Source organism: Pseudoliparis swirei, chromosome 10 (genome assembly GCF_029220125.1).
Source record: "Pseudoliparis swirei isolate HS2019 ecotype Mariana Trench chromosome 10, NWPU_hadal_v1, whole genome shotgun sequence".
Lineage (NCBI taxonomy): Eukaryota > Metazoa > Chordata > Actinopteri > Perciformes > Liparidae > Pseudoliparis > Pseudoliparis swirei.
Window position 1 is genome coordinate 16,366,823 of NC_079397.1, and position 13,504 is coordinate 16,380,326.

Genomic DNA, 13,504 nt, shown 5'->3' on the forward strand with positions numbered 1-13,504 from the left:
ATATCCTATCTCTAAATATTAGAATATCATGAAAATTATACTAGTAGGGTATTAAACAATCACTTTGAATTGTAAAATTAACTCGAAACAGATTTTAGAGTTTTCTTGCTGTAAAGCAATAATCAAATAAAAAAAAAAAAAAAAAAAGGGCAATTTCAGTTGTTGATTTATGTATTGAATGCGAATGTTTGTTTTTTTTTTTTTTTTTTGCACAGAAATACACAATATTCTAATTTTTTGAGACAGTCCTGTATATATATAATATATAAATATAATGTTATTGTTTCCGTAGTTTCCAATATTTAATGTAATTATTATTATATATATAAATATATATCAATATAATTTTAAGGTTTCTGTAGTTTCCAATATTTAATGTAATTATTAATATATATATGTATTAATAATGTGCGTGTGTATATATATATATATATAAATAAATAATATATATATACACACACATTATTAATACACATAAAGTACAATATGAGTATTCTACTCATATTGGAAACTACGGAAACCTTACATTTAATTATTGCACTTTATTTGTATTAATAATGTTAAATGTTGATTACAAGTACATCTGAAACATTGAAAGCCTGCTCAGTGAGACGCGATAGATGTGACGCAATCTAACTGAATCATGCCCCGTGTACTGAACAACTCTTTCACTAACTTTGTTTTCCCTACAAAGCTTCACAATCACAACGAATCGGAGAGTCATTGAAAATAGACAGTCGCATCCAATTACCGTGTTTCCGGCAGTAATAATTTGCTGTAAACATTTAGAACGACATCATTAACGCGTCCAGAAATAACAACAAACAGACGAATTCTAATTTCAAGCTCAACTCTCTTCTCTTCCTCCCCCCCAATCCCCACACACACACACACACTTTTTGTTTCGGGAGCACCAAGACGAACTTGATCCTCGGGGGTGATTCTTCTGCACTAAAATAATCGCGGGCCTAATTGGCTCGCTTTACTTCACACAATTACAATGTAAACCAAACAAGGCATCCGTGTAGACTTTTCTCTCTCTTTTCCCTCCCTTTGTTGTACATGTTTGGAATACTTTGCATTGCCGGCTCTGGAAAAACAACAACTCCTAATTACAGTATTCTCGGGCCGAGTTCTGGCCGAGGCATTAATAATACATCCGGCCCATTACACATTCGGCAGACGTCTTCCGCAGTTCTTTATTCCATTTATTCACTATTTAGACGGCGCTTGACTTCATGGCGGGAGGACGTTCACTTTCGATGTTGGAGAGTTGCGTCGGGTCGGACTCGGTTACGGCTCCGAGGCGTCAGAGGGTCGGATTGAAGCTCCTGGAGCACCGCAAGTACAACAATTAAATCCGGCCTGAATGCACCGCGAGGCAAAAAAGGGGGAGCTGGGGGCCGCAAAAAAAAGAGGAAACTAACAAAGCAGCACAACAAGAGAAAACAACAACAACAACAAAGCCTCTTGTGATTCTATCTACAGTGTGATTTGTCTGGAATTCCTTTTTTAAATAAATCCCTTTACAATACAACCGGGCCGTTTTCACACACACACACACACACACACACACTATCCCACACACAAACACACACTGTCCCCCACACTCGCACAAATGCGCACACACACACACACACACCCACACACACGTTCGTACACACTCACACAAACATACTATCCCACACACTCACATTATCCCATACACACATACATACTCCCACACACACTATCCCCCACACTCGCACACAAATGCGCACACACACACACACACACACAGTTTAAAAAAAGGATCTCCTAATGAGAAGAGGAAGTACATTTAGATGATGTACCTTCATCTTAGAGTCAGGCGCTGTTATAATTTGTCAGCAGAGGCACCAGCAGCCAGATTTTAATTGATACACATAAATAATTCCACGTGTAAATTTGCGCGCGAGTCAGATCCGCTGTTTACTCCACGATTGAAATGAGTCATTATCGCGATACGTGTTGATGCGGGGGAAAGATTTTATTTATTAATACAGCGGCCCGCTTAATATCCTCTGATCCGCTCCCAATTAATTATGTCAAAATGCACATCAAACCAGAACTTACACGCGTATCGAGCTTTTCTCTCTCGGCTTGCCGAGCGCCGCGGCGACAAAAACAACAAATGAGGAATGAAAGGGGGAAAGCGAGCGCTTCCCTTTGTTCCTCAAATGGAGATAACGAGGGCTGTCGTTCACCACGGCGGAGTCTGACTGCGGAGATGAAAGTCTTCGCAGGTTGGGTTGTTGTTGTTTGTTTGTTTGTTTCCCTGCTGTCGGAGGACTGGCCTTACATTCTAGAACCGCACAGCTTTACTTAACCGGGCTCGTCGCAGACAGGACGCCAACTGCGACCAGTGAAGCGGCGCCGCGCGCTCGTCACTCGCCGTTGGGTTGCCGTCGACGACGAGCCCGCCTGGAAGAGGAGGAGGCGACGACGTCGACCCCGGCTTCGCACGTGTGCAAATTTGAGCTACGCCGGAAAACGCACTCGGGGGGGGGGTAATCTGCAGATTGAAATGCGGGGGGAAAAACGATTGTTGAGACACGTACTTGAAAGCTGCTGAAACTCCGGGTGGTCTGGACTCGTGTTGGCGGTCAGGTCCTCGAGGAAATGTTTGTACCTGCGAGAAAACAGAACACCAACGAGGTCAATTCTCAACGTGTCAGTGGTCACCGGAACCACGCTCAGGTGAACTGGACTCTCACGTTGTCATGTGATCACGCGAGAAGTGTGTAAATATCCTCAGAGAGGTGCATTTTGCGTAATATGCAACCTTAAACTTATTTAAGTACACATCCAGACTGATTGGGAGGACAAAAAAAAGCAACGCACAATTCAGAAAATGCCACCCATTGGTGGAGAGATTAAGTCACTCATCGTCCCAGCTTCAGTTTCCATCTAAAGTAACAGTTGTGAAGCGTGTCGGCTTCCTCAGAAATCTTTATCCTCTTGACTAGGATGATGCGACCTTGAAGTGCATTGGCAATTGACATTGATTTCCACTGTCTGCCTGCCTTTGGCCTCTCTGTGCAGTCTGGGCTTGTTTTGGAGACACGGCGGTGCCACTGAGGGGCTTTTAGCGATACTAGGAGACCACACCCCCCCGCTGCTGGTCCACCTGGTGGCACGAGCCACAACAGTGGCGTGTGATCGTGTGTGTGTGTGTGTAGGCTGTGTGTAGAGAACAGAACTACACAATGGGGGTTCTTCCAGCTGCACTTGGGAACACGCTTGCTCGACTAAATTTGGAAGACTTCATCAACATGGAATTTTGTAACGTGATGTCTTTACTTGCGGTCAGAACTCTTTTGGTCTTGAAATATTTGGGTACTACGGTTTAACCTTTTAGAAGCCTTGGACCCCCTATATTATTATTATTATTACATATAATCCTTGGACCCCCTATTATTATTATAACATATAATCCTTGGACCACCTATATTATTATTATTACATATTACTATTATTATTATTATTATAACATATAATCCTTGGACCACCTATATTATTATTACATATAATCCTTGGACCCCCTATATTATTACTATTATTATTATTATTATAACATATAATCCTTGGACCACCTATATTATTATTACATATAATCCTTGGACCCCCTATATTATTACTATTATTATTATTATAACATATAATCCTTGGACCACCTATATTATTATTATTATTACATATAATCCTTGGACCCCCTATATTATTATTATTACTATTATTATTATTATTATAACATATAATCCTTGGACCCCCTATATTATTACTATTATTAATATTATTATTATAACATATAATCCTTGGACCACCTATATTATTATTATTATAACATATAATCCCTGGACCCCCTATATTATTATTATTATAACATATAATCCTTGGACCCCCTATATTATTATTATAACATATAATCCCTGGACCACCTATATTATTATTATTATTATTATTGCAATTAAGTCCCAAGACGTTATTGCTAGAAAATATACAGGCAAATATATATATATATATATATATAGGACTGTCTCAGAAAATTAGAATATTGTGATGAAGTTCTTTTTTTTTCTAAATAATAAAAAAAAAAAAAAAAATGTGCATTCTTCTTTTTCAATTAAAATTTTAATTGATTGCAAGCCTTTTTTATTCTTTTAATATTGCTGATTATGGCTACTAAATTAAGAAACTCAAATATCCTATCCTAAATATTAGATCATGAAAAAGTATACTGAATTCAGTATAAACAAATCACCTGCAAGGGTTTTGTGAGCTCTGACAAACAACACCTGTGTGGTTCCCTTTTTTTTACTTGGTCTGAGGAAAAATTAATAAATCTTTTTTACTTGGTGAGAAATAAAGCTGTGTTTTAATCAGTAGGATTTTGGAAGAGCTAAAATAATAATAATATTTAAACAATAAAATAAAAGATTCTTGATGAATGATTTGTTTGTTTTAATTTTGTTATGACAGAAAATACAAAAAATAAAAATATATTCTAATTCTGCTGAGATGTATATCGAGCCACAGTTTCCAGAGTCTGCACTGACGACAATCCATTGAACACATTAAGTTTCTACTGAAACCCCCCCCCCGACTGGAGCGATGTATGACATCCTCAGAACAGCTGTGGTCAACACGGCGCGAGGGAACGCACGCCGTAAACGGACCAAAAGCACCCACGACGTGCACTGGGGAAAGGTCAAAGGTCGCCCAACAGAAATCAGCGGGTGGCCGGAGAGAGAACAGGGAGGACGTTCACGACCCATCACCACGGCAACCGAGCAAATCCATCCTATGAAGGAGGCCATGAGGTGTCCTTGATGGGGCGTGGCCTGAAACCAAGCCGGTGTGTGTGTGTGTGATACGCGGAGGGTCTGTGGGTGGAGGAGGAGGGCCCTGTTCTTGTCGTCGATTACTCATCGGAAATGAAACGGAAGCCTAACAAGACCCAATTAAACCTCCTTCAATTAAGAGGCGCTTAGAAAGAGAAATCATTTGGATTCTTCCTGCTCCTCGTCTTCGTCGTGTAATAACAAACACATTACAGGCATTATTAGCGATGGATGCCCTCATTCTTAGAAAGAAGGAGTGGAGACGGGAAATCTAATTAAAGCAACCGTGGAACAAAGAGGAGCGCTGTAATGAGCACCGCGGCGCCACACGTGGAACAATGTAAACGGAACTCTCTCGTTTAGCTGCCCGGCGCCGCTCATTAGCGGAGAGGCAGAATCAAGAGAACGAGAGGATCTCGTCATCTGAACCTCGTTCACCTCGCAGAGATCCACACGGAGGACGCAGCTTCTGGAAAGCATGGAGGAGGGCGAGGGCCGGAGCTCTAATTCATTTATTATATTCTCTCCCTCTCCCTCCCTGTTTCTCACTCGCTCTCCCTTCCTGTCTCTCTCCCTTCCTGTCTCTCTCCCTCCTTGTCTCTCTCTCTCTCTCCCTCTCTCTCTCTCTCCCTCTCTCTCTCTCTCCCTCTCTCCCTCCTTGTCTCTCTCTCCCTCCTTGTCTCTCTCCCTCCCTCCTTGTCTCTCCCTCCTTCTCCCTTCCTGTCTCTCTCTCTCTGTCTCTCTCCCTGCTTGTCTCTCTCTCCCTCCCTCTCCCTCCTTGTCTCTCTCTCCCTCCTTGTCTCTCTCTCTCTCCCTCCTCTCTCTCTCCCTGTCTCTCTCTCTCTCCCTCTCCCTCCTTGTCTCTCTCCCTCTCTCCCTCCTTGTCTCTCTCTCTCTCCCTCTCTCCCTCCTTGTCTCTCTCTCTCTCCCTCTCTCCCTCCTTGTCTCTCTCTCTCCCTCTCCCTCTCTCCCTGTATCTCCCTCTCTCTCCCTCCCTCTCCCTCCTCTCTCCCTGTCTCTCCCTCTCCCTCCCTCTCTCTCCCTCCATCCCTCTCCTCTCCTTGTCTCTCTCTCTCCCTCCTCCTCTCTCCCCTCTCTCTCCTCCTCTCTCTCTCCCTCCTTCTCCTCTCCCTCCTTGTCCTCTCTCTCTCCTCTCTCCTCTCCTCTCTCTCTCCTCCTCCTCTCTCTCCTCCTTCTCTCCCTCCTCTCTCCTTTCCTCCTCTCCCTCCTCTCCTCCTCCTCCTCTCTCTCTCCTCCTGTCTCTCTCTCCTCTCCTCTCTCCTCCTCTCTCTCTCCCTCCTTGTCTCTCCTCTCCTCCTCTCTCTCCCTCCCTCCTCTCCTCCCTCCTCTCTCCTCCTCTCCCTCCTCCCTCCTCTCTCTCCTCTCTCCTCCTCTCTCTCTCTCTCCTCCTCTCTCTCTCTCCTCTCTCCTCCTTCTCTCCTCTCTCCTCTCTCTCCTCTCTCCTCTCCTCTCCTTCTCCCTCTCTCTCCCTCCTAGTCTCTCTCTCTCCCTCTCTCCCTCCTTGTCTCCCTCTCCCTCCTTCTCCCTATCTCTCCCTCCCTCCTCCTCCCTCCCTGTATCTCTCTCTCTCTCGCTCTCTCTCCCTCCCTCCCTCTCCCTCCCCCAATGCCAGGTCATTTGTGCGTTTGCGCAGACGTCAGTAAAGAAAAGAAGGACGAAGAAGATCCGTCTAATTATTTTTTCCCCGTACATGCATTACGGATTCAAATGTGTAATTAAGAGACGAGACGCACTGGCAGGCCTCTGCACGGGTTACTGAACACGGCACGGGGCTTGTGGGTAATTACTCAACTTTAATGGCTTGAAAAAGGAAAGGAATGCACATCCGCGGTGGAAAAACAGAGGACTGGAGATAGTCCGCTGTCCAAACTTGAGCAAATAAAATGTAATATGAAGTGATTGTGAAGAGCGTCTTATCGTTCTGTGAAAGGGGAACGAGGATTTACTCAGAAGAGAAGGGAACTCTGTGAATGTAGACATGAGGAAACACTTTCTGGAGCGACTGCTGCAAAGAGTCGACTTAAATCAGAGAGTGAGAGGCTTTTTTAGAGGAGCTTTTTGTGAATTTTGCAGGGAATTAATTACGTCTGCCTCATGCACTTCAACGGTTGCGATCATTAGAGGAGAAGCCCCCGAGGTCGATGTCACGCAGGACGCCAGTATTTCAAAATTTGTAATCCAGATCAGAATAATCCGGATAATCAAATCTCCCCGTCCTCAGACACGGATCAACCTGATCTATCCCGGTATTTCAAAACTTTGCCGGATTTGATCAGAGTGATCCTTTGTCTGTTTTTAATTTATTTTTAATTTAAATATATACTTTTAAATGTAATATTGGTTTATTGCCATTCCACTTGTTTTCCTTTGAATCTCTGTGGAGCACTTTGTAAACATTGTTATTAAAGGTGCTATATAAATAAAGTCATTATTCTTATAATAACTTCCTAAATTAATCAGCAAAAATAAGCTAGATTTGGGGCTAGTATTCAAGCGAAAATCCCAGCCCAGTGTGTTTAAAATGCAAAAAAAGGGGATATTTCACAGTTTTTTCACAGCGAGACCACATTGGACCAAGTCCAGATCTAAATTCACGATACTAGACTGATCAAATCTAGACTAAATCATCCCGAAAACCTCCGAGGCATTCCACAAACACGGGAAAGAAGTGGGCATCATAACGGAATAATCTCTCTATTCTCTATTATTATTACGTTGGTCTGTGTGAGTTCGTTACGAGGGTCTCGCATTCAAATCCCCCGAATCTTGAACTTCTCTTCCTCCGCTAAGAAGTGCGGTCTGCGTGTTCACGGCCGATATGATCGACTAATAGGGGGGGGGGGGGTACAACTCGGCGCTCGGGCCCGCGGGGAGGAGCCACTTTAAAGTGAGGCTGCAATCCTCTGAATTATTTCAAAAGAAATCAACCGCTGTGACCTTGTGCTGGAGAACCTCACCGCGGAGCCGACGGAGCTACCTGAGCGCATGAAGCAGTCGATTTGAAATCCCACCGTGACAATTGAAAGACTGAATCAAGCGTGGCGCCGCGCCCCTCAACGCTTCTCGAGTACGGCAATGACCCCCCCCCCCCCCCCCGAGACCTTTGGCGTCGCGCGGCCTTTACGCTCGGAGCGCCTGTATCCCGAGGCCTGCCGAGCGCCGCCGCCTCTATTATCGACACGAACGCGGCGAGAGGGCTGCTATTCACCGCCACGATCGACTCGAGACCCCATCACTGTCGTCATGGGCGATCTCAGTGGGGAGGAAGCCGCCGCCGACCGCTCCGGCGAACGCCACTTAATAAAGGCAATGATTTTATTCCTCCCCCCGCAGCAGCGACATAAGTATCCGCGCTCCGGGGCCTCCGCTCGCCATCCATCATCCTCGAACGGCGATAAGTGACAACCATTGCCCCCCCTCCCCCCCCGCTAGTCCCAGCCGCGGAGGCCGGAGCAAAGGTAAGGCGCCAGACGCGGGCGATTATCTCGGCCCGCGCCACTTAAAATCATCATAACATTAAGACGATTCCCCTCCAGAGGGTCTCCCAAGTTTTACAGACGACAGACGAATCGATGATGATGATGGGAAGAGTGAGAGAGAGCGAGAGAGAGAGATACAGGGAGGGGGAGAGAGGGAGGGAGAAGGAAGGAGAGGGAGGGAGAGAGAGGGATGGAGAGAGAGAGGGAGACTGAGATACAGGGAGGGAGGAGGAGGGAGAGAGGGAGAGAGAGAGGGATGGAGAGAGAGAGGGAGACTGAGATACAGGGAGGGAGGAGGAGGGAGAGAGGGAGAGAGAGAGAGAGACAGATACAGGGAGGGAGGAGGAGGGAGAGAGAGGAGAGAGATACAGGAGGGAGGAGAGAGAGAGGAGAGAGATAGGGAGGAGGAGAGGAGAGGAGAAGGAGAGAGGGAGGAGAGGAGGAGAGAGAGGAGAGATAGAGGAGAGAGGGAGAAGGAGAGAGAGGGAGACTGAGATACAGGGAGGGAGGAGGAGGTAGAGAAAGAGGGAGGGAGGGAGAGATAGTGGGGAGAGAGAGAGGGAGGGAAAGAGAGGGAGAGAAGGAGAGAGGGAGGGAGAAGGAGGGAGAGAGAGAGTGGGGAGAGAGGGAGAAGGAGAGAGAGGGAGACTGAGATACAGGGAGGGAGGAGGAGGTAGAGAAAGAGAGAGGGAGGGAAAGAGAGGGAGAGAAGGAGAGAGGGAGGGAGAAGGAGAGAGAGAGAGGGAGACTGAGATACAGGGAGGGAGGAGGAGGTAGAGAGAGTGGGGAGAGAGGGAGGAGAGAGGGAGGGAAAGAGAGGGAGAGAAGGAGAGAGGGAGTGAGAGATACAGGGAGGGAGAAGGAGGGAGAGAGAGAGACAGGGAGGGAGTTAATGAGGCCCACTGATTATGTGTCAGAGGCGAAGACGATGGTGGTCAGCATCCTCTCGTGAGGAGGGGGAGGGGCCTCCCACGCTTGTACACAAAGTCTTCCCAAGACATTCGCAGTGACCGAAAGAGGCGAGTAAAATACGAGCTGCACTCGAAGCTCGTACACAACGAGTTGTTGTACTTTAGAGACAACACAAGTCTTTTTGTCAGCACCGTGGAATATCACATTTACGTTTCATGCGCAGTATTAGTTTCATTAGTCTACGTGCAATATAATTTTATACTACTTTTTCAATATCATTGACAATTATCTATCTCAATATCATGCTCAATATTACTTTTCTATTGTAGTCTTCATTGGGCGCTGGTGTTCGTATCACTTCTCATACACGTTGTGTTCTTACTCTTATTGCTGTTGGCTTCTACATTGTAATGGTGCCAGTATTTAGTCTGTTATTCTGGGGTTCACACATGTTTATATTTTTATTCTATCGCTTTTTGCTATACTGTTGTAATTTTTAATGAAACTCTTGCATAAGAATTTCCTTTGGGATTAATAAAGTTATATATATATAAATGTTTGTTCCAGGAAAGATTACAAATATTGAGACATTATTTATAAGCCATCTTGCCCAGGCTGAATAAATAGCCATTTAAATGTTAATTTCACCTGTCTACTGTTTTGTCGAAACTTATTACCAATATATATAGGGCTTTATTTACTATAATCTGTATTTATGATACTTTCTGTTGCACTTCTGGTTGGATGCCAAACTGCATTTCGTTGCTCTGTACGCATGTGTAATGACAATAAAGTTGAATCTAATCTAATCTAATAATAGCATATTTTCTGTTGAATTTGTGCTATATTCACGCAATGGGAACCGCAGCAACACTGAAATAAGTAAACATGTCAGGATATAAGAAATGTTAGAGTGAAAAGTGAAATTCTAAGATTTCTTTCAATACCACGTGAAAAAAAATTAAACAAAACAATAAACACTTTGAGCTGGTGTTGAAAAGGTTAAACAGGTCATTATTCCCTTTCTCAAATACATACATGTCGCTGTGAAAATAACTACATTTTACGAGATTACATTTCGCCATTGCCCTGTTGAGACTCCGCCCACTGTTGAGACTCCGCCCACTCCTACTCTACCTCCATCTGCGTGATGGATCATGGAGGTCTCAATCGTGGAATATGCCGACTACCAACTATTCATACTGTCATACTCATTGAATGTGTTTTGACTCTAATCTGTCCTTCTGGTCACATGACATCTATTACACCTGTTCATCCTGGAGAGGGATCCTCCTCTGTTGCTCGTTGCTCTCCTGAAGGTTTCTTCCCTTTTTTTTATTTGGGTTATTTGGGAGTTTTTCCTGATCCGATGTGAGGTCAAAGGTCAGGGTTGTCTATGTGTACAGATTGTAAAACCCTCTGAGGCAAATTTGTAAAAATGGGCTATTATGACGTATTATGATTCATTATTTTAAATTTTTTATTTTATTATTATTTATTAGTTGTGTTTCTTCTCATTTTTCACTTTACGTTGTCTGTTTGCTCTACCTTCCTGTCACTTTATGCAGTACTACTGCAAACAAGAACAACACACACACACACAAAAAAACGTGTTCGCTGATCCCTGTCGCTATATTGTGCACATTCTCTAATAAAGTATATTTAAAAAATATAAATTTAAAAAAAAGGTTGTCCGTCTCAGAGAACACTTCTCTCCACGCTGCAAACGGACGGAAAACATTTAGAGAGCTCAACTGTAGATCTGGAGCGACGGGAACGTGAGCGGGGCCTAATTAAGATCCAAAGCAAGCAGCTTGATAAACCACCGTCAAGACATCCGCCGCTTTGGAAGGCACGCTTTCAGCCCATTTCTCTCCATTCCGCTAATTAACAGGCGAGATCAAGACCGCGTGAGATTACAGCCAACAACAACTCGCGCTTAACGAAAGAGACGTTGACAGTTTGTGGACAGTCGGAGTACTCGTACGGGCGCCGCATCAAATAATAATAATTACATCTGTCGCAGAGACTGCATACGTTGTGCGAGCGCAGCTGGTGGCTCGTGAAGGGAAACCAGCGAAACAGCAGAAGCAGGAGTCAAGTGTGAAGTCTGCGACCCGTCTCCGGCGCGGAGCGGCGCCGCCGTAACAAGTCCACAAACACCCGGCAAGCTGGGAACATTTCAAACGACAGATCTTACCGTTTCACATCGGGAGAGATGATTCCGTTGCGATGCCCACTTCTTTCCCGTGTTTGTGGAACGCCTCGGAGGTTTTCGGGATGATTTAGTCTAGATTTGATCAGTTTAGTTTCGTGAATTTAGATCTGGACTCGGTCCAATGCGGTCTCGCTGTGAAGAAACTGTGAAATATCCCCTTTCTTGAAAAAACTGTGAAATATCACCTTTTTTTGCATTGGGCTGGGACTTTCGCTGGAATACTTCCACAAATCTAGTTTATTTTTGCTGATTTCTACAATGTCACCTACCCAAACTTTATTAATTTAAGTTACGTTAACTTAATTTAACTTAATTTTTAAGTTAAATTAAGTTATTATAATAATAATAATAAAAACTTTATTTATATAGCACCTTTAAAAACAATGTTTACAAAGTGCTCCACAGAGAGCCAAAGCAAAACAAATGGAATAGCAAGAAACCAATATTACACTTAAAAGTATATATTAAAATAAAATAAAGATTAAAATAAATTAATTAATTAAAAACCAAATAAATTAAAAACAGACAAACTAAATTAGGGGAACCAAAGTTCTGCAAAAAAGGACGAGATCACTTAAAAGCTGTTCTATAAAAATGGGTTTTAAGAAGTGATTTAAAAGAAGTTACTGATTCTGCGAGCCTCATTCCCTCCGGGAGGTCTTTCCAAAGTCGAGGGGCTCTAACGGCAAACGCACGGTCACCCTTTGATTCAAGCCCAGACTCAGGAACTATAACTCATATAGAAAAAGAAACGTCACATCAAGCGTCACCTTCATTCAAAAAAGAAAACGGAAATCTTACTGATCGATCCGCTGAACGGGAAGTCGAAGCAAATCCTCGAGCGTGAGGTTGTTGAACTCCGGCCGGGCTTCCTGGAGCTTCTTAAAGCGTCTGAAGGCCTTGTTCTTCTTCAGCTGGCTCTAGGACGACACACACACACACACATACTTGTGAAGGGACGCTCGGAGACACGCAGACACATTTACGCGGCTTCGTGCTCGGCATAGTGACGTGTTGTGAGGTGCAGTTTAGTTGTTCTTGAAATCACATCCAATCACGTTCACACCAAAAGTGTTGAGAATTTTTCGTGCAAGTAGCTCCCATTCAGAGTTAAAGCACAGACACGAATGGTTGCGATTGATGCAAATTTTCGCCGGTCGGCGCGAATGAAGGGAATAGAGCGAAGCGAAAAATACGCCTCAAATTGGCGACTGTGGGTCAGCGGTTAGCAGGTCCGTCTTTGAATCAGGGGGTTGGAGGTTCAATCCCCGCCCTAGTCGATGTGTCCTTGAGCAAGACATTTAACCCTGAATTGCTCCCTGTAGATGTGTCTACGGTCTATGAATGTAACGTGATTGTAAGTCGCTTTGGATGAAAGCATCAGCTAAACTAGAACGGGCACCCGGTAGAGCGCATACCTTCGCATATCACAAGATTGGGCATTAAATTATTAACATTTTGGCATTAGTTGCATGACAATTGGATACAAATTGACCGTGCTATGGTAAAAAGAAGATTTTGACCTATCCATGACCTTGACCTTTGACCCAATTGATCCCAAAATCTAATCAAATGGTCCCCGGATAATAACCAATCATCCCACCAAATTTCATGCGATTCAAGAAGATGTTGACCTTTTCATGACCTTGACCTTTGACCCGATCGATCCCAAAATCTAATCAAATGGTCCCCGGATAATAACCAATCATCCCTCCAAATTTCATGCGATTCGGTTTAAAACTTTTTTTGTTATGCGAATAACACACATACAAATAAATAAATAAATACACGGCGATCAAAACATAACCTTCCGCATTTTCAATGCGACGGTAATGACATGTAATGTAATATAAAATTGAATTAGTCATGTCATGTATAAATATATATGGTATTATTAGCCCAAACACGAGCACGTTCCATGTTCCGACGTTTGTGGGATGTCCACAACAAGTATTCAGCAGAAATAGTGGTTATTTATTCCGTGGCGGATGAAGGAAATGATAACTGTTTCC

General features: G+C 43.9%; 1 protein-coding gene across 4 annotated transcripts in view; it reads right to left on the reverse strand.

The window, feature by feature from the left end:
- arhgef39 (Rho guanine nucleotide exchange factor (GEF) 39) overlaps positions 1-13,504 on the reverse strand; it is a 48,504-nt gene that overhangs the window by 17,993 nt on the left and 17,007 nt on the right. For all 4 annotated transcript variants that reach the window (XM_056425207.1, XM_056425203.1, XM_056425204.1 and 1 more), the window contains 2 exons: positions 12,294-12,412; positions 2,580-2,650 (listed from right to left, as the gene is read on the reverse strand). In XM_056425207.1, coding sequence (XP_056281182.1) covers positions 2,580-2,650; positions 12,294-12,412 — 190 coding nt within the window. The remainder of the gene's footprint in view (positions 1-2,579; positions 2,651-12,293; positions 12,413-13,504) is intronic.